At 47.0% G+C, this 20,091-nt stretch overlaps 1 protein-coding gene across 1 annotated transcript in view; it reads left to right on the top strand.

Annotated features, from left to right (window-relative positions):
* The first annotated feature begins 787 nt into the window (after window positions 1-787).
* Window positions 788-20,091, top strand: part of LOC126528561 (uncharacterized) — a 59,414-nt gene continuing 40,110 nt past the window's right edge. The window contains exons 1-2 of the mRNA XM_072284540.1: window positions 788-951; window positions 6,789-7,199. Of these exons, the coding sequence (XP_072140641.1) occupies window positions 846-951; window positions 6,789-7,199 (517 nt within the window). The 5' untranslated portion in view covers window positions 788-845. The remainder of the gene's footprint in view (window positions 952-6,788; window positions 7,200-20,091) is intronic.

Raw genomic sequence — 20,091 nt, 5'->3', positions numbered from 1 at the left:
TTGTACCTGATAACCAAAGATGCTCTTGACATTGTGAATTTACTCTTTTCCATTTGGCTCCCTGATGGATGAGCATTCCGACTCCCCCTCCCTTTCTTTCCGACTTAGTTCTGTTGCACCCTTCCCATACATAATTCCCAATAACTGGCGGCTCTTCTGAGTCTCTAAGGTGCGTTTCTGTAACCGCATACACCCCTATTTGTTCTCTATGTAACTGCTCCTCAATCTCTGCCCACTTTTCCTTTCTTCTGCCGCCCTGCATGTTTATGTAGCCTATTGCATGGCGAGCTCTTGTTCTTGTTTTCCTCCTTTTCCTGTTATCGACGGCGATGCTCTTCTGATGTTCCCCTAGGGGACCTTCTTTATTACTTTCTTTATTACTCGGAGGGCGCCACCCAATGGCGCGTGGATGCGCCGAACGTTTTATATACAGTACCACAAAACACCGCTAGGGTATCGAAACAAAGATGTCAGCGTCCATTAGAAAAGTTTGACACAATGATTTGGAGTACAAACGGTGATCCGTTTTCTGCATTTGAAGGAATGCAATTCCAAGCAAATTTATGCCGAGCTGGTGGTGGTGCACGGTGACAACGTCCCTTCTAATGACACTGTTTTGAAACGGCGCAGACGATTTCAATGCGATCAAGCTAGCCTGGACGACGAGGAACAATGTAACCGACCGTCGCTCGATGGTGAACCACAAGTTATTGATGGAAGTGGAGGCTCCAGTGCTCGCTGACTGGCGGATATTATTGAACAAATAGTGCCGCAGGATAACGTGAGTGCGGGCTCAGTGCATAGTATCCATCGTGACAAAGGTAGCCGCGCTCTGGTTTGCACTAATGCTCACAGCAATGCAGAATGAGAATGACTTGCAAGCTGCGGCAAAAATGTTAAAGCGTTGCGAGAGCCACACCCATAACATTTTCGACCGCCTCGTCACCATGGGTGAGTGTTGGGTCCACCATTATGACCCAGGAACGAAATCGTAAAGCAAACAGCCCGTGAACTCACCAGTCCGCGCCGGCATCACGAAATGTCATACTAAGCGTATTCTGGGACTGCTCTGGTGCTCTTCTCACAGATTATGCCCACAAAGGCCAAACAATCACAGGGAAAGGAACTTTCTATTTGAGCTAGTTTATGCTTCCCCTGAAACATACTTGTCACTTAAAGGATGCCACACAAACCACAGAGATCACACAAAACACGATAATCCGGGCGGCACTTGCGGCTGATGCGGTTGCGAAACTAAGAGTAAATCATGTCTCATGTCGAGAAGGCATCAGTCACATCTTACGGGACAACCAGCACTGAAAGAATCTAATTTCAAACTTATATAGCTGTACGGCCAACTCTTTAATGCGAAGCATTCTTTGCGAAGTTCAGGCACTTTCAGTGTATCTGCCTATCTGCCCTCCTACGCTTCGGGGCTGGCTACCAAATTGAGCCGCTGGGTATATGTTTATGATCGCGTTGCCGCCGTGGTCGCGGCATCATCATTCGAGCTCTGTCGTCGGACTCGCATGGTGTCGTACCTCTGATTGTCGTGTACTACATGCGCCGAGCCAGGTGGCGCGCATAAGAAAATACAGGCATGTTGGCTGCGGAACACCGGGTGGTGATTGCCTCCGTAGGAACAGCAATTCAAACGCAAGTTTCCCACCCCGTGGGTGCCAACTGGCTGCTGACGCTCGCAAAGCTCTTGGAAGACCGTGGCTTTGTCGAGAAGGGTGTCATCTCGAACATTGCTTTCCTTGGAGGTTTACATGAGCAGTTCGAGGATGGTATACTACTGGGCACAGAGAAAAGGGAATGTGTTCGCAACAGTCGAGCAGCTAGGCAAGCACACATTCTTTGTGACCCTCAGCATGTCCAACCTCCACAATGAGTGCCTGCTTGAAGTCATTGAGTGAGTCAAATAGCTGGTCGAGGCATGCTGCCACAGGGTCGATGCCATAGCCAGCTACCTGCAAAATGCTTTGCGTAACTTCAATTCCCACAATACGGAGGGCTGCTTCTTATAATCAAATCATGGTTTTGGCACGTCAAACCATTCATAGTACATGGGATCTGCATATTTTTATGTAAAAGGCTTTCATTAATTTGCATGCCGTTTCATTGTTGCTACTGCCAAGAATCCTTATGTCACAAAGCCATGGTTCACACTTGTAATTCTTGCGGTGCATAGGCATGTGTGCCAATTCAGTTCTCTTTAAATTTGGATAATGTTCTCTGGCTTGTTTAAAGCAACAACCGATTTCTCCAACATCGGTTGATCTTGTACACAACTCCTGTATTACATTTGGCATATATATAGTGCGGGAGGTTTTTTTCCCACAGCCTTGCCATCTGTCACCAGAGGTACAAGGTCTAATCTTAGCTAGTTTAACAGGCATCCTTTTAGCAGTAATTACGTCTCTGGAAAATCGCAGAGAGCTTGTAGCCAAGTTTCAGAACACTTCTATGGCGCAGCGAAGAGGGAGGCTCACCAGAGGCGTCTGTCTGCTCCATTACACTACAACAGCTCACTTAGCATAGGTAACAGTGGCAAATGTGGCTTACTTGGGCTATGAAATTTTGCACATCCAGCAACTTCTTCCTGTTGTCTCACATGAAGAGCATCCTGCACAGGAACGTGTTCAACTGCGATAGTCTGCAGCAGCTCGCTGTTGGTACCAAAAGTGAGCCTCGCGTATGTAAGGATATGTAGGGAAAGATTGAGATACCACCCGAGTCTCATTGCTGAATCTCTCCCTTCATGGCAATAACACAAATTTTATCAGCACCCCTCACAGTGTGTACTTTTTGCAAGCCAGTGATTTGATGTGTCCATAGTGTGCATGAATGCAGACCATTTGAACGCACTTTATGGATTTACACCGTATATGCTTTCACGCATTCCTTGTTTTCTGCATTTGCACGCACTCTTGACTGGTAGATGTAAAAGGTACAAACTGCACCGTTCAACTTTCCACAGACTAGATCTTGCCCTGAACTTCATTTTTTATCTTGCAAGCACTGCTAGATTGTGACAGTAGGTATCAGGACTAAATGTGTCTGCATTTGTGGCATTTCCTCTATGACAGCCCTCGGTACAGAGCCCCAAGGGAATGTACCTTCACCATGCCGACAGAATATACAAATGGCTCCATTAGTGCGAAGGACTGTTACTGTGTGGACTGTTAATGACACGGGGGCCTTAAATGTGGTACTGCCTTCTTTACTCACGCACAGGCTCTGTGACAGGCTGTAAATGTTGTGCAATTCCTTACATTTATGTTTCAAGTTGTTTTCTCATTTAAATCTTGTGTCTACTTATGTTTCAGTATTATTACCTTGCTACTCCAGAACAGAGTAGCCATTTGTACCTCATGCTGGCTAAACTCCCTGTCTTTTCCTCTCAATTTCCTCTCTTTTGTTGAGAATGGGTCAGATTGCTTTAAACAGACTTTGTTGATGTGCATATTCATCCCAACTGACCTTGATTAGACTCTCACAGGGGACGGCATCTGTGGCAGTGTCTCATGTGAGTCTACATCACGGTTCGCCACTCAAGCATGCAGATTCGCCAAAGAATACACGCAGGTGAGTGTCTCCACAAGTGCAACTACTTTGGCAAGGCCTTTATGCAGAGGAGCCAGTTGGTTGTAGACCTATGCGTCCATACCATCAAGAGGCAGTTCTCTTGCCAACTCTGCCCCAGTTATGTTGCGCAGAAGAACCTTGCGCACCATTTGCAGATCCACAAAGGCGAGATGCCATTTCAGGGGCGCTTTTGCCCTATGGCGTTTGTATAAAAACTGCAGCAGAAGAGGCCAAGGAGAAACCATGTAACATCATGCTGAATAAAAATGAATGAATAAATGCTGAGGCCATGGCGTCAAGTGCAGGGGCCTGGCACACTAACTCATGCTTGCACCCAATTTTTCCTGGTTGCGAGTGCAAATAAGTAACAATGAGCATGACTGGATGTAATTGGTGGCTGATCTTGGTGATAACAGTGACATGGCTGAGTGCGATCTGATTATCTGAAGGCTTTATGTAGTATTGTCATATTTTTAGAAGTCCAGCAAGTAAGGCTGACAGCAGGCTGTGCATAGGTTTCATGCTGTAAGGTTGTGTGGCGGTAGAACGAACATTATGCGTCCGTTTCGCCTGTGTGTGTCAAACTGGTTGCGCCTGCTGATGCAGCAAGGGCTAGCAGTGGCTTATTGTTGAAAAAAACGTATCAGAGAGAAGCCAAGCATGTGTTTGGTCTTTAGGAGAAAGCTCTAACTCTGAAGGAGAAAAAAAGCACTAAGATAGATGGTTTAATTTTGCAACTTTGGATAACACGATGGTGAAAAGGTTAAGGAATTGGGAATGAATCCGCTTGCGACAGATCAGTTGTCTTCCATGTATAAACACCAGACAGAGTGCTTGTGATTCAATTTTTAGTGTACTGAAAACTGGCAAGAGGAGTGGCCATATGAGGGGTGAAGGGGAGAACCAGCGAAGTGGCAGCCCTAATAGTCACTGAGCCATCGTGCTGTTAGGAGGGTGACACAGAGTGCATTACAATTCCCAATGCCGCAAGTGCCTCCTGTTTTCATTGTGCTGAAATCTCAGCTTCATGCTTTCATTTCTTGCAGATACTACGGCCATTCCACAGGCCAGCACAGGAAAGACTACGTAAAAGGATCAAAGGCCAACATCTACAGAAAAAATAACCTTAGATCTTGATGCCTAAACGAACAAGTCCACTGACAGCAGTGCATTCCCTTTGGTCTCATTTTTGATTCTCTGCCATGTGTATAGGTGTATATGATATCTCGGTAAAAGTGTTCACCACACAACCTAAGAAGAACTAGCACCATTCACTCACCCTGTTCAATATGTGTTGCAGAGCCTTTCAAGAGAAAATTAGTTGCTTAGATGCAGTGATTTTCTTTTTATGCCTCCAGAGCTGTGCAGAGTTTTTTGCTGTTGTTGTATATCTTTGTGCATGCATACATGTGTTCTAAAATGACTGAAAGAAGGGTACCTGAGCATATAAGCTAGACTGGTGTAAATAAAAAAAAAATCTGTGTTCACTATGGCTTCTATGAAAGCTGTCGCATATTTACCTCTGCTTTGTTTAATCATGCACAGTGGTGAAGTATTATGAAATAATTCTAAATTTTTTTGCCTTTGCAAATAGTGACTATTCAAAGACCAAATTGAATAAATTATTAGTTGAAAGTCAACTGTTTGCACAACGCTAGCAATTCGCATGCAATATCATCATCGTCGGACATAAATAAGCTGCAGGATACATAGAAAAGAAAATCATGGCTTAAAATGAGCGAAGAAATTTTAATCCACTAGTAGATGTTAAGATTGTTCTAAATGATTTCTCGGAGCCAGAGAATGCTTGGTTATTTTATAAGATATGGTAGATAATTACATGCTATTGTAGTATGCATACAGCACTAAAGCACATTATGGAAAGAATATTTGCACTGGACTCGTGGATGACAAGAAGCTGGTGCAGGACAAATCGGCCTCTGGAACAAGCAGCCAAAGAACCACATACACAGGCATTCAGGACGCAGAGTATGTAGCAAAGTGGACAGTTGGGCGTGTTGCTTGACGTCCATATTTGAAACAGCACAAATCGGATAGGTACTTCTTCCTGAGTCTTTTACTTGGTTTGCACTATTTCAGAGTATGTACGCACTTTCCCTCTACATGTACTACAACACCATAATAAAACGTAAATATGAGCAAACTTGAAGACATGGTTATTTCGGTGAGGTAATGCTATTGGACAATGGGGAAAATATTTGCAGTAGCAAAATAAGACTACACACACCACTGAGTGTTAGATTTGACATCTTTCTGCTTTTCTCTTCTGCATCTGATCAAATTGGAATCCATTGCACATGAAAGCTACGCTGATTTAGTATCTGCTCCAAGAAACCAAAAGCGCTGTATAACTCTGCCAGACTACTCGGTGCGATAACACATATGCAGAAGCTGTGCACCACCAACACAATTGTCCATCTTGCTAAAACACACGTTTCGCTGTCCACATTTGCCACTGTGTGAGTGGTACTAGTGAGAAACCTAGTATTGTGGCTAAAGCGTGTATAGTGTAGAGTTATGCCACAACCACATGCCATGATTTCACATAATTGGAAGAGGTGTTCTGTGTCACATCCTGTTCCATTCTGATATGCTGGAAAGTGGACGATAACAGGCTTGGCTCAACTCTTCTTTTAATATATACTTTGGACAGCTTGTTCAAAGACCTCTTTGAGCGTCATCACTTAAGGGGTGGAATGATAAAACAGCAAAATGCATAAATGTACCCTGTGTTGTCGGCAAATGTTCTTCACTGTACATTGTGAGAATGTGTGTCGGTAGACTATGTTAGTGATTTGGCAGAAAATGCTTTTCCATCCTGGTTGCACAGGAAAATAACGGTGTGTGGAATACATTCACGTGTGCACACTGGCAGAAAACTTTGCAAGGTATGATGTATTTTGGGCAAATCAAGACACCTGTAAAGCTTCAAAATAAACCATCCTTTTCCTACCAAGTCACTGGCATAACCTACCCACCAACATCCTCGCGGTCGTTCACTGTTCTCATTTGTCTCTTCTCACGACCTGTGCGCGATTGCTTCTTGCGCTAACATAAGGAGAACCATGTCCTTCACTGACAACTGCAGCCTTGGAATAGCAAACCAACATGCTCATTGGTGCAGAAAACTGCAGGTAGTATGTTTTGCTTAGAATGTGTCACTTTCTTTTGTGCAGACATTCAAGCCATGCATTACCAGCCAGGGCCATCCCCTCTACGATGCTCGAACGTGGAAAGGCGTCTTGTGCGGCACCCTGTGAGCTCCTATGTCACAACTTCCCATAAGAGAATGGAGAATCTCCGAAGAGCACGTTATAGGCAGCGCTCACACCAGTGCGACTACTGCAACAAGCTCTTCTTTCAAAAGAGCAACTTGGACGATCACCTACGTATCCACACCGGCGAGAAACCATTCCGCTGTCACCTCTGCCCTATGAGCTTTACACAAAAATCAGGCATGGTGCGGCACACACAAACGCATACAGGCGTAAAGCCATATCAGTGTAGCTTTTGTCCATTGACGTTCACACGCAAGCCGCACCGGCAGAAGCACATGGAGAAGGTACACATGTGGCAAGGCATGGATACTTCATAGGGATTGCAGGGAAGCTAAGCACCCTGCGAGCAAGGAGAAATAGGAAATTTTCACCTGTTAGAGCCATCAATGACGACTACTTTTGTTCTGCAGAGAGGTTGTGCATGAGTTGTCAACTGCTGTATGCTTTTTCCAAGGGTCAGCACTTCAGAAATAATTCAAATTGCTACACATACTAGCTCATTAGTCTTCTACTATTAGCTGTGTGTTACATATTTATTGCTCCTTCACACATTTAAGTTCACTGCATTAGTGTTTCAGCCCTTTATTTTTTCTACATGTCCTTGTTGATAAACTTTATTATTCTCAAAATACCACTTAAAAGTGCATTATACGTTCATTGCCTTATTTTAACACTACAAATGACGTGTTTGTTGAGGTTCCATACGGATTTATGCATTTATTGACTTTATGTGTCCTATAAAGCCTGGTATTGCGTTTTGAACTCGGCATATAGGGAATGTGTTGGTTTCAAAACTCCACAGAATTTATTTCAAAAGTGAACGCTTTACCTTGCCTGCTTTAGATGGCTTGTTTTGCGTTTATGAAACAATCCATTGCAGCGTTACCAAATTAACGTTTGCTTACTAGATGGCACCTGTTACTGTATAGCAGCCAAGATAAAACGGGTGTTGTCTTCTCAGGGCAGCCTTAGTCTGCAATTCTTTATTCCAAAGAAATTCCATAAAGGCAAAAGTTATGTCTTTTTTTGGCTCTTGAACTATATTGTGTTGTCACATGAGTGCTTTTACTGTCCTTAATGTAGCACGGTAAGCCTTGGGTCCCATGGACTTCGTTAAATTGAGGTCTAAGTGTATATGTATATACGTATACAAGAATGGTGGTCCTTTTTGTTGCACTGTATGTAAGCTGTTCTCACTGGTGTAATTCTTTAGGACTTGCCATATGTAAGAAGTGAGCAAATAAAGCAATTTTCGAACTTGAGAGGACCAGGTTTGTATTTGTGTATACAACCATCACAGTACAGTTATAAATTTGTGGTAGCACAGCTGCAGTTGCACTCCGGTTGTGCACTTCCACACGTTTGCAAATGGTCCTCATGTTTTGTTATCGCTAACCCCTTACGCCAGTCTAGCATAGCGAGGTGTCCCTTATACAAACTCGCCGTCATTCCCTCTCATTTTTATGTAGTTCTCTTTTGCCGAAAATGCGTCATTTTAATTTGTGCAGACTCTGCTGCTATGCATCGCCCCACTGTGCAATGCATGGTCTCCTCTTCAGGTGTTTGAAGAGGAGACCGGCGGAATGCAATGGGGGTAAAATCGACTTTGCGGACATACAGCCCGACCGAAACTGAACGGAACGCCATCTGCAGTGGCACTTCAGAAAACAGTGGCAGTTATGGTCGAAAAATGGTGTGCGCATGTGTCGGATATGCGCCCTTGAGTTTGAAGAAAAAGCGAGCGTGCGCCGGCAAGAGGAGAGACACGACAGAGATGAAGTTGCCGCCTAGGAATAGCGAAGCGCCATCTCCACTGTGGCAAGCATCATCTGCGGTGGTGTCTCGTGTGCGGCTACACGACGCCTTTCTTTAGTTTTATCATTTGACAGATGTATCATACCTCTATGGATGTATGACCAGCACCCGGCAATACTGGCAATGTGCTCTCCCAACGCCGTCGCACCCCCTCCTCCCCCACCCCTCTCAATGGCCGTGCAGGGCGGCGACACAAACAAGGTAGTGGAAGTAGCCCGCAAGGAGTCGAGAAGCCTCTAGGGGTGCTTTCTGGATGTATCAAAGGCATACGACAGTGTCCCTCCATGATCAACTGTTCCACCGGACGGCAGACATCCACATGCCTAAAGTGTGGATTGGTCCGCTACACCGGCTGTAGAAAAACAACATGGTCAATCAGTAGTGATGCGGGGACTCTAGCAGTGGCTGTCCAATGTCACTGATGCTATATATGTTGTACGTTTCCAGACTGGAGCAAGCAATTTTAGCAGCTGGAGGCAGCTTTGTATTTAGGCACCTGTACAACGGAACCCCCGTGACTTGGAAGCTGTGTGGTTTAGTTTACGCTGACAAATTCCTCCTTGCAGAGACCCTAAATGATCTTCAACAGCTGGCTACACTCCCTGCGACCTGCTTACACCACCTCCACCTTGCCTTTAATGCCAGAAAATCTGCTGTGTTAGTGTTCTCAGGCCCACAGCCCAATGCCAACAAGCACGTGCCTGGAGTTGAACAAATATAGTGAGCCAGGAAATACCGGTATCTCAGTGTGGCGTTCAGCACAATAAGCGACCTGCTGGCAACTCACGAGGAGAACCTATGCAAAACATCACAGAGAGCAGCAAAGGTTCTACATCGAGGTTCTGTTGGGGTGCAACTGCTTCCGGATTGGCCGAGGCGTGGAAATCTGCATGTCCCTGGCCTGACTTGCGCAAATTCAGCTGTCTGCCTCACAGCAAAATCCAGGGAGTGGTTGGAGCAAAGGCAGCAAGAGGTGGGCCATCTGGCCCTTGGCTGTCATGGGTGCATTGCAATCGAGGCCATTCAGGGTGATCTGGGTTGATCCACATATGAGGCGAGTGAAGCATAGTGCAATCTCCCCTACGAAGGACGTCTGCACCTCATGGACGACCCACAATGGCCCAGGCATGTGTTTATATACACCTGCATAACAGGGCAACAGAGCCAGTTGTGCAAGCAGGCTCAATTTCTGCGCCGGAAATATGGATTTCTTGTGAAACCAGTATGCAAGGACTGGGAGTCCAAGTGGGCAGTGGCCGTACAGACACAGGTGTCTGAAGATGAGATCATGAGGTGGCAGAAATGTAATGGTGGTGAAATCGACTTTGCGAACCTACAGCACTTGCAAAACCAACATTAAAATGGAGGAGCTGTATGATAACAGTGGTGGCAGTGTGCTCCTCTTTGAGGCAAGAGCGGGAGCAGTGCACATGCTTGTGTACCGGCATCACTTCGACCTGTCCATTGACCCCATATGTTGGGCATGTCTAGAACACCTGGTCTTCCGGTGCACCAGCACCGGAAGACCAGAGCCGGCGCCACACTCCCGCTAGCACTAGAGTCCAGTGACTCTAGCTAGCACTGTGATTTTGGAGTGAGAATGGAGTGCGGGAGCACGGTTCGGTGGTGTCATAACACAGTGTGTGTAATGAAGGACAGACTGGCACAGTGGTAGTGTATGACTTGGCAAGAACACGAAGTGACTAACTCTGAGAGGAACAAATGAATTCCAGTGTTTCAATGTCAGTGTCTATGCACCAGGTCGGGCTGTGTGAATAAAGGAGCTGGGGTTGCCCTCTCTTTTTGTTCTTTCTCCTCCTCCCCCATTTTTTTTTACAGGTATGTATTTTCTCCGGCTAGGGTGCTTTCAAGGAAACCGGCCGTTACAAAGGAATTAGCCACAATGCATCATCATCAGCTCCCGCCGCTGGCGCGATCCTCTCGCTTGTTTGCATTTACGCGTGTTGCATTTGCGCGAGTGCGTCCTCACTGTGAGCTTTTTCCTGTATAAACGCTCTACAGCTGAAATGGCTTACTGTTATGTGCCTCTGTGCAAGTCTCACGAGAATAAGAATATCGTTTCGCGACGTGCCATTGGACTTAAGGCAAATGGCTTGCTGCCGTCCGGCGGAACGGATGGACGAGGAGTCATTCTACACAAAGGTCTGCAGCCGGCACTTCAAGCAAAAAGATTTTATCGAAGGCAAAAGACGAAGGCTCAAGAAAGGTACCGTGCTGTCTGTTTTCGATGACTACTCCCGTCATCTTCAGCCAAAAGCTGTACTAGAGAGAAAGCTTAGCAACTGTAAATAAGCGAGCACGTGCTTCCGGTGGGTAACGCTGAGCTATAAAAAAAAAATAGTACAATGCATAGAGTTTCTCTCTATAAGTAATGTAGTGAGAAACTCTGGTACAAACCCCTTAAGCTTCGTAAAGTACTGCCACGCTTTCTGCCACGTCTGGCCGACGCCGCGTCGCTATTGGCCTAATAGCATCACGTGGGCCCTCGCGCCGTGCATCAGCGCCATTTTTGCTCGAGAAGCGTCTACGGAGTGGCCATATGGAGTGGCGAGGAGCGCAGGTTGGCGCCGTTGCTACGCTCGAGCAGTGTAGGCGGCGCCACGGTCGATGAGGGAGCATGATAGAGAGAAGAAACGAGGAGAAGTGAAGGCGGAGGAGGAGAGTGTCGCTACTTTACGAAGTTAAAGGGGTTTTAGCGGCGCCGCGCTCCCCCTCCTCTTCTGGTTTCTGCATTGGATTGACACGGCTCGCTACATGCTTGAGCTCGTACTTCCGATCACAGATTGGTGTGCGCCTGCTTTTTGCACTCGGCTTCCAACAGGTCGCTCGCTGCTAGCGCCAGTTCGAATATATATACATGCATGGCTAGCGCAGACATGCTATTTGCCGTGCACTTACCGTGTAAGCACAGACAAGTGTGTGGCTGCTTTTCGCACTGGGCTGTTAGCAGCTCGCTCGCTGCTAGCGCTTAAACACGGAGTGGTCATCGACAAGTTCAGAAATGTTTTGCCGTAGCCTTACCGTGCATGTAAGCACGCAGGAATCCCGGAAAAAATACACGTAAGGGACAGGAAACTACGCTTTATTTTTCCTTTACTTTGTGATGTACTTCCACACTGAGTAGCGCCGAGCGATGGCTTCTAACAACTTTGTGGACCCATCACGGGCGCTCACACGCAAAAAAAAAAAAAAAAAAAAGAAATACCCGCCGTGCACGTTGCTTAGTGGCTGTGGTGTTAGGCTGCTAATAAGCACGAGGTCGCGACATAGAATCCCGGCCACAGCGGCCGCATTTCTATGGGGGGGAAATGCGAAAACACTCGTGTACTTAGACTTAGGCGCACGTCAAAGAACCCCAAGTGGTCCAAATTTCCGGAGTCCCCACTACGGCGTGCCTGATAATGAGATCGTGGTTTTGGCACGTGAAACCCCTTTTTTTTTTTTTTTTTTTTTATAGGAAGTTATTGACAAAAAGTGAAGCGCCACCTCCCCACCGCAACTCCACCGTTGCTGCTGGAATCGCACTTGATATATGCCCACGCGCGCTGCAAACTCTTTTCTGCATTTGTTGAAACCATGGAGGAAGGAAACCACGGAGGAAGGAAAAGTTTCCTTCCTCCGTGGTTGAAACCATCGCTCGATCGGCGCTACCCAATGTGCATGTATGTACATCACAAGGTAAAGGAAATACAAAGAGTAGTTTCCCGTTCCTTTGCTTGTATGTTTTCCTGCATTCCTGCGTGCTTACATGCACGGTAAGCGCGCGGCAAGAAGCATGTCCGCGCTACCCGACGCCTTTTAGCGCGAGCAGCGTGTTAAAAGCAGGTGCACCAATCGGAAATGCGAGTGCAAGTAGGTAGCGAGCCGCGCCAATCCAATGCAGAAGACAGAGGAGGAGGAGGAGCGAGGCGCCGCGAATCTGTGACTCGGCCCAATAGCTCAGCGTTTGCGCTACAGACGGATGCTTCTCAACCTGTCGCGTCCCTATCGATCTTGCTTCCATCTTCAATATCTATTCAACCAATGACTGAGGAAGGAGACGCTACCATTGACGTGTCACTTCGCGCATATGAGCCGGCGGGCCAGTGCGACGACCGGTATTGGGGAAACAAGGCGCAGCGTGATCAAAGTGTCCTAGTGGATAGCACCACCAACCACCAAGCTTGCTGATTGCGGAAAGAAAGAGGCGCGAAGATCCAAATCCAGCAACTTCCACAGAGTTGACAAATATCAGCTGGAGCGTAATCACCTGCAAGAGGACAGCCTTGTGGATGACATTTCCTTTTTAATAGAGGCAGCCTAGCAGAAGCAACCTGCTGCATTTTTTCTGCGTGACCAGAGAGAAACTTCCGGAAAAGAAGAACAACTTGGTCTGAGGAGACAACTCGTCACTGTGTTGTTCTCAGGCACTTGTCAACAAGGGCTTATGAACATGTGCAGGGCAAGGAACTCGTGAGACTGCCTAGTAGAAACATTCTATCTGCATATGACGGTATACAAGATGTAGACAGGCTTCACAAAGCTGATTGAAACATGGCTCCGAACAGAATGCCAGGATTTGCTGGCACCCCAGTCCAGGGTGCGCTCTCTCATTCTTGATGAGATGCGGGTAAAAGAGAAACTCCAGTACCACAAGCAGCAAGTCTGTTTTCTTGGCCACATAGAACTTGGCTCGAGAGACCGCAATGATATTGTTTTAGCGAACTCGCTCCTCTGTTTTGTGATCAGCGGATTGTCCACATCTTGCAGAATCCCGGTAGGCTACTTTTTTCGCCAAAGGGCTGACTGGCATTCAATTCCATGAGCTGGTTCTCTTCATCTTGAAGAAAATGGAACTTGATCCTGGGACATGGCTGACTTATCGGATCGAACATTCCTGTGACCCTGAGCGACCCTTTCTCCTTAGCTTTGATCTGTGCCACGTTCTGAAAAAATGTGTGCTCCCAGTTCTTGGCCCATGACATCGGGCCAAAAGGAAAAATATCATCTTCACATCTCAAAGCTGTTTAAGAGCTTCATAAAGACTTGACAGCAAGACCAGTGTGCTACCTCAGTCACAAGCATGTCTACCCAAACAATATTGCAAAGGTGAATGTCAGACGGACTGTGCAGGTGTTATCTCCTGGTGTAACCGTCACCTTGTAGTGCCTGAAAGAATGAGCGGGTCACACTTGCAGCGTATCATTTGCAAGCGCAGGCCCTAGTATTACATTCATGAAGTACTTTTATCGTTGGTTTGTTCTTCATGACACGAGCAACACAATGCAGCACCTTTGTCAGAACTTCGCAAATGCCCGGCATTATGATGATGACCGGCTCGAGTGACTTGGAGCTACTATGCCAATGTACTTGGAGGAGTTAAAAAAGGGATGTAGCCATCCGAAGGAGTTTTTGACCAAGGAAAGATATTGTCACGAGCACGGTTGGCTGTGTACTGGGTTTGCCGCTTCTGCAGATGCTGAGGCCGACAATGACGAAGATGCATTCCCACTGAAGGTGTCGGACGGTAACTGTCTGCTTCCATTTGATTAAACTCAGACAGTTTTCATCATATATATAGTAATGTGACTGGTGGAGGTTCGGGGTAAACCGTTCCATGCTCTGTGACCAATAGGAAGCTCCCAAATTAGGTTGCGACACCTTTGACACTGACCTTTGGCGCAGCCGGCGACAACTAGGACTATCACTAGAGCTGGACCCACTCTCAATAGTGCAGCCATGACAAGCAGTTCAATGAATAGCCAGACTGGAGAGAGCACCACTCCACCTGCTCCGTGGATTTACAACATGCCGTGAACACCAAGGTCGTTTCACGGTGACGCGTTCAAGGATGTTGAGAACTGGCTGGACCACTACAATCGAGTTGCCAGCGTCAGTGAATAGGAGGACCACCGGAAGCTCCGGTATGTCTACTTCGCCCTCGAGGATTCGGTGTGCATCTGGTTAGAAAACCACGAAGCTAGTTTGGCGACCTGGCAAGAATTTTGTAGCCAGCTGCGCAATACCTATGGAAATTTAGACCAGCAGGAGCAAGAGAACGTGCTCTCAATTCCAGGAATTGAAGACCAAATGAGAGTGTCGCCGTGTTTGTTGAGGACATGCCGCGGCTGTTCCGGCACGCTGATCTCGGGGGCTGCTGGTTTTCATAGCATCAAATGGTTCCCGGCCCATATGGGAATCAATGTGTACTCTGAGGTTGTTAACGCCAATGAGTTGGCCCATGACTGTGCGCAAGGTCTCGCACACCGCGGCGGTTCAGGTGGACTCGTGGGCGGCGACTTAGGACTGTACAGGGATTCGCTTCTCACCTTCCATGAAATCTTGGCACATTATCAACTTGCTTGGCGGGCCTTTCCACTACCACACCCTAAACTTAATAGACCACAATCGTCGGCGTTTCGCATGCTTCAAACGGGGTCATTTCCCTCCAGGGGCCGATTCAGTCACTTCGCGCCTAATGTAGAACTCCACTGTCCAGACTGTGGGGAGGCATACTGCTCCTTATCCCATATGCTCTGGCAATGCCCTGCGTTACGCAGCTCATCGCTAAGCACTCTAACTGACTGGGAGGCAGCCCTTAAGAATGGCGACCTCTCAGAGCAACTACGAGCTGTCCAGAGGGCCTGCGACAGGGCGGAGGACCACGATCTTCCGACCCTGACGTGGGTGCGGCCCGCGACGACTACGGGAACTCCCTGAAAAGGGAGGTACCCTAACGCCGGTTCCTCAGGACCATTAATAAAGTTCTTTGTCTGTCTGTCTGTCTGATCTCGGAATGACAGAAGAAGAAGTGTGCTTGTTGATGCAGGGCATGAAAGAGCAGTTGTTCGTAGGTCTAGTGCACCACCAGGCTACGTTACCTACCAGGTAACATAGCCGAACTCTTAAACGACGCAACAACGATAGCGCGTATGCTATGGCAGCGGTCATCGCAGTACAAGCACCAAAGCATCTTCACATCTCGTCATCTATGGCCACCCGATTTGACGACCCTAAGGGAGTTCATGCGCAGTATGTACACGAGGAGCTGCAACAAGTTCCTGCAATGTCTTCTCCATCCCACGTGACTGCTTTAAGTAATGTGGTTCGTGAAGAGGCCAGGCAGCTGGTACAACTGCTGGTCACGCTGCCATTCGCAGCCCCTCTCCTGAAGTATGCTGAAGCCTTAAAATCTCCTATGTCATCAGTTGGCTATTCATCCCACCCACCCACGCAACAGCGGACACAGCACTTCTCAAGTCCTCAGTACTTTTCGAGCCCTCTGCCTTCGTCAAGCCCAAGTAAAAATATGCGGAAGTCCAGTGTTTGGCGCACTCCAGACAATCGGCCGCTCTAATACCATTGTGGTGAAGCAGGCCACCTATATCGAGAGCGTACATATGGTCAGATGGGCCTTCCTGGGTTTCGCCCAGATGCACGTCGGCCCCGTGATAGTGAGCATCGCCAAGCTATTGTCGAGTACTTGGCGAGCCAGCAGTCCCCGACTTTTCCACGATGCCAGCCCCGCTCTCCATCTCCTTGACGTTCTATGTACCCTGGCCAGCGCTTGCCATTTGCTCATGGCGTTGGGGGCGCAGATCCCTTAGGTCCTGAAGCCCATGCCGGAAAAACTAGGAGGAGCGACCTCCGGGGGTGGGGGCCACTGTTGACAGATTTTTAAAACATCCTCGTCCCCGCTACGCCAGCCGACCGCCAACGATTCCCTTTCACCGCCACATGCCGTTGGCTACAAAAGTGTTTCCGCAGACATCCCCATTCAAGTCGACACCTACCCGGTCACTGCCCTCGTGGACACTGGCACCGATTATTCTGTTATCAGTGCCAAACTAGCTGCTGAACTGAGGAAAGTCACGACTCCATGACACGGGCCAAGCCTTCGGACAGCAGATGGTCATCTCTTGAGGGTGATTGGGAGATGCACCACCAGGCTCCAAATCCGACAGTCAATGTACTTTGCTTCGTTTATCGTGTTGCACGAGTGCTCTCAGAAAGTCATCCTTGGGATGAATTTTCTTCGCGAGCACGGTGCTGTTATTGATCTTCGGGAGCTGATTATAACATTTTCTGACAACTGTGCCCCAGTACTGCAAGATAGTAACACGCTTAAGGCAGCATTGTGTGTTGTTGATGACACTGTGACACTCCCGCTGCAAACTAGTATGTTTATAACTGTTGAAAGCGACTGCGGCCATGATAGTAGCGGCATCGCTGAAGAAAACTTGTCGGTGCTCTTGGCTCGGCAAGTCTGTGTCGCCTGTGGCATTATTCAACTGAACTGCCGAATGGCTGAGCTTTTAGTTGACAAACTTCAGTGGCGAGTACCAACGCATGGCAGAGCGAACGGCCATTGCTCACTTTGAAGATATTAGAGGTGCAATAGGTCCTACGCATGCTGAACTTGCTGCAACCGCTAAGAGTGACACCATGGTTGTCAGTACAGTCAATGTAAATCCTGAGCTGTCAGCCACATAGAAAGAGTGAAAGAGTAAGTATTTTGTGCGTGTGCAGTGATTGTTTCACATCCACGCCAAAAGCAACACAGACCCCCATCGTGAAGCACCGTATTATAACAGATCCGATCGAACATCCTGTGCGTCAGCACGTCTACTACATGTCACAAAAGGAGCAAGAGGTTTCCTGAAACCTATTGCACCACCAACACAACCATTTCAACAAATCAGCATGGACTTTTTCTGGTAATCAGAAGTCTTTTTCTGGTAACTGCTGGATCGTGGTTGCGACTGATTACCTGACGTGATACTGCGAAACGGGAGCCTTCCAGTGAGCCACTGCTAGTGATGTGCACTTTTTCATTCACAGCATAGTCCTCCGGCATGGTGCACCAGCAGTAGTCATTACAGATTGTGGTACAGGTATCACAGCTCAGATAACGCAAGACGTCATGATGCTTAGTGGAACAGCTCATCGCCAAGCCACTGCATATCATCCTCAGACCAATTGTCTTACGGAGAGGTTAAATAAGACAATCGCTGACATGCTTTCCATGTATATCGACAACAGGATGATGTTTTGCCTTACGTTACATTTGCATACAACACTGCTGTTCAAGAAACTACTGGGTTCACTCCTTTCTGTTTACTCAACGGCCATGAGGCAACCACCATGCTGGACGCCAGGCTCCTCCCTGAACAATACGACATTACCATTGGCACAGAGGAATTTACCCGGCTCACAGACGCAGCTCGCAAGCTTGCACACAAGCGAATCCAGAATCGGCAATCCATAGACTCCTAGAAGTATAACGCTCGCCATCGCGATGTTGTCTACCAACCCAGTGATCAAGTTTGGGTATGGACCTCGATTCGCCAATGCAGCCAGTTGGAAAAGTTACTGCACAGCTACTTCGGCTCTTACAGAGTCATCCGTCGCCTCAGCAAGGTGAACTAAGAAGTTCTCCCTGAAGACACCAATCGGCGATCCTATCTCGTGCACCCTACAGATATTGTGCATGTTTCCAGGATGAAACCGTACCACTCATCTTGATGAGACCATTCTCACTTCCACTCGCCTTGATCCCTCTTGTGTGACACTTTCCTCTTCACAAACTTTTATCTGTGTTGCCTTGTATGTGCTTTGTTTCTTTCCCTCTATTTCACATTTGAAGCACCAAGACGATGCTTTCTGGAAGGGGGGTAATGTCATGAGCGCAGTTGGCTGTGTAGTGGGTTTGCCGCTTCTGCAGAAGCTGAGGGCGATGACGATGAAGACACACTCTCAGTGAAGGTGTCGAACGGGAGCTGTCTGCTTCCATTTGATTAAGCTCAACAGTTCTTCATCTATTGCAGTCAGTACTATTCGTCCGTGACTCCTTGTAAATTAGTTTTGAAGCAGCCCTGTCATGTTGATAAAGCGTTGGTCACGGGCACTGTCAGTATTCATTCTTTTTTCTTTTTTTTTCTTTAATACTTGGAGAACAAGTGAAGTGCATCGCACTTAAGTACACAGGCACCACAGTGCACGGTATAGACAATCGGTTTGTTCATGACGGCTGCATTCCACAAGCTTGTGTTAGGTTGTGCACTTGCACTGTCTTTAATGCAAATCAAATGCAATCATTGGGTGTGCATACAGACTCTGTTCATTGCATAATGCCGATTGGCAAGGTGATTCGGAACAATGCACTTTGTTTAGTGGAAACAGGTTAAAATTTTGGTCCGAAAGGCGTAGCTGCTGCAGTGCTTGATTCTGTAGCTTACCTTTGGCAGCGTCAGGAAATTCCAGATTCTTTGAATAAAACGAAACGGCGCGAGACATGGGGTACGAATAGAGCGCATCAATGTGTTTTTACCGTCCCCTTTCCTATCTCTCTCTCTCTCTCTCTCTCTTTGTCAGTGTGAATTATCTGGCCCATCTAATTATAGTGTAAATCCTTGAGATCGTTCAAACACCAATAAGAGCTAGTGCAACAAGCATTATTTCAGTTTTTGTAGCGCAACATTTGCCTCTGATGCTGCTTCAAATTGTGCAGACCACATGCGCCTCATGTGTATGCCGCTAACACACACACAAGCAAGCACTATATGATTTAGCAACTGTAACACTTTACAGAAAGCAAGAGCAACTAGCTTTTCCATAGTAGTCTTTGGAAGGGCTACAGAACTGCACCTCTTGAAAGCTTAACCCTTAAACTGCCAAGCTAGCATGCTATTTGGGAACACAACAGTAGGAACAAAGATGAGTGCTCAACTAGTTCAGGCAGCAGGTTGTTTTGCTTTGCTCACCAGGATACAAACTCACTCCACTAATTTCAGGAAGTGCAGTTGATCTAGGCTTCACTGTTCTTTCCAGCTTGTACAGTATTGTTATGCATTTATTTTCTTGTCACGGGCTTGTAGACTGGTATTCGAGACTTGCACGAGTGTTGAGCAAAAACCTCTTTTACAGAATAAGTTCAATATTTCGCCGAATAAAAAAGACAAAGCATGTCTATGGTATGTTTTGCAAGTACGAACACGGCAAATTAATTTTTCTTTAAAGGGCTATGGATTTAATTATGAGGGAATTATCTTGGGGGTTTAACGTGACAAAGCAACAGTAGAGTATTAAAGAAACCAATTTAATTTTGATCATTTGGGATTCTTTCAGTGTGCACCTAAATCTAACTGCACGAGCATATTTATATGTCACCCCCTTCGGAGTGTGGCTGTGGTGACTATAGAATTAAATCCTGGCAGCACACGATCAGTAGCAGAGCACCGTAGCCTCTGAGCTGTCATGGCAGGTTTGGTAGTTGGGAGGTTAATGCATCGAGTACATTATAAAGCCCAATGTCCCACACACTGCACATTTTTATTGCCGTTCTTGGTTGAAATCTCCGTTTCACGCTCTCTTTTTTTCTTTCCAG

Source organism: Dermacentor andersoni, chromosome 9, assembly GCF_023375885.2.
Source record: "Dermacentor andersoni chromosome 9, qqDerAnde1_hic_scaffold, whole genome shotgun sequence".
In the NCBI taxonomy this organism is placed as follows: Eukaryota; Metazoa; Arthropoda; class Arachnida; order Ixodida; family Ixodidae; genus Dermacentor; species Dermacentor andersoni.
This window is presented reverse-complemented; position numbering and strand designations above follow the sequence as displayed.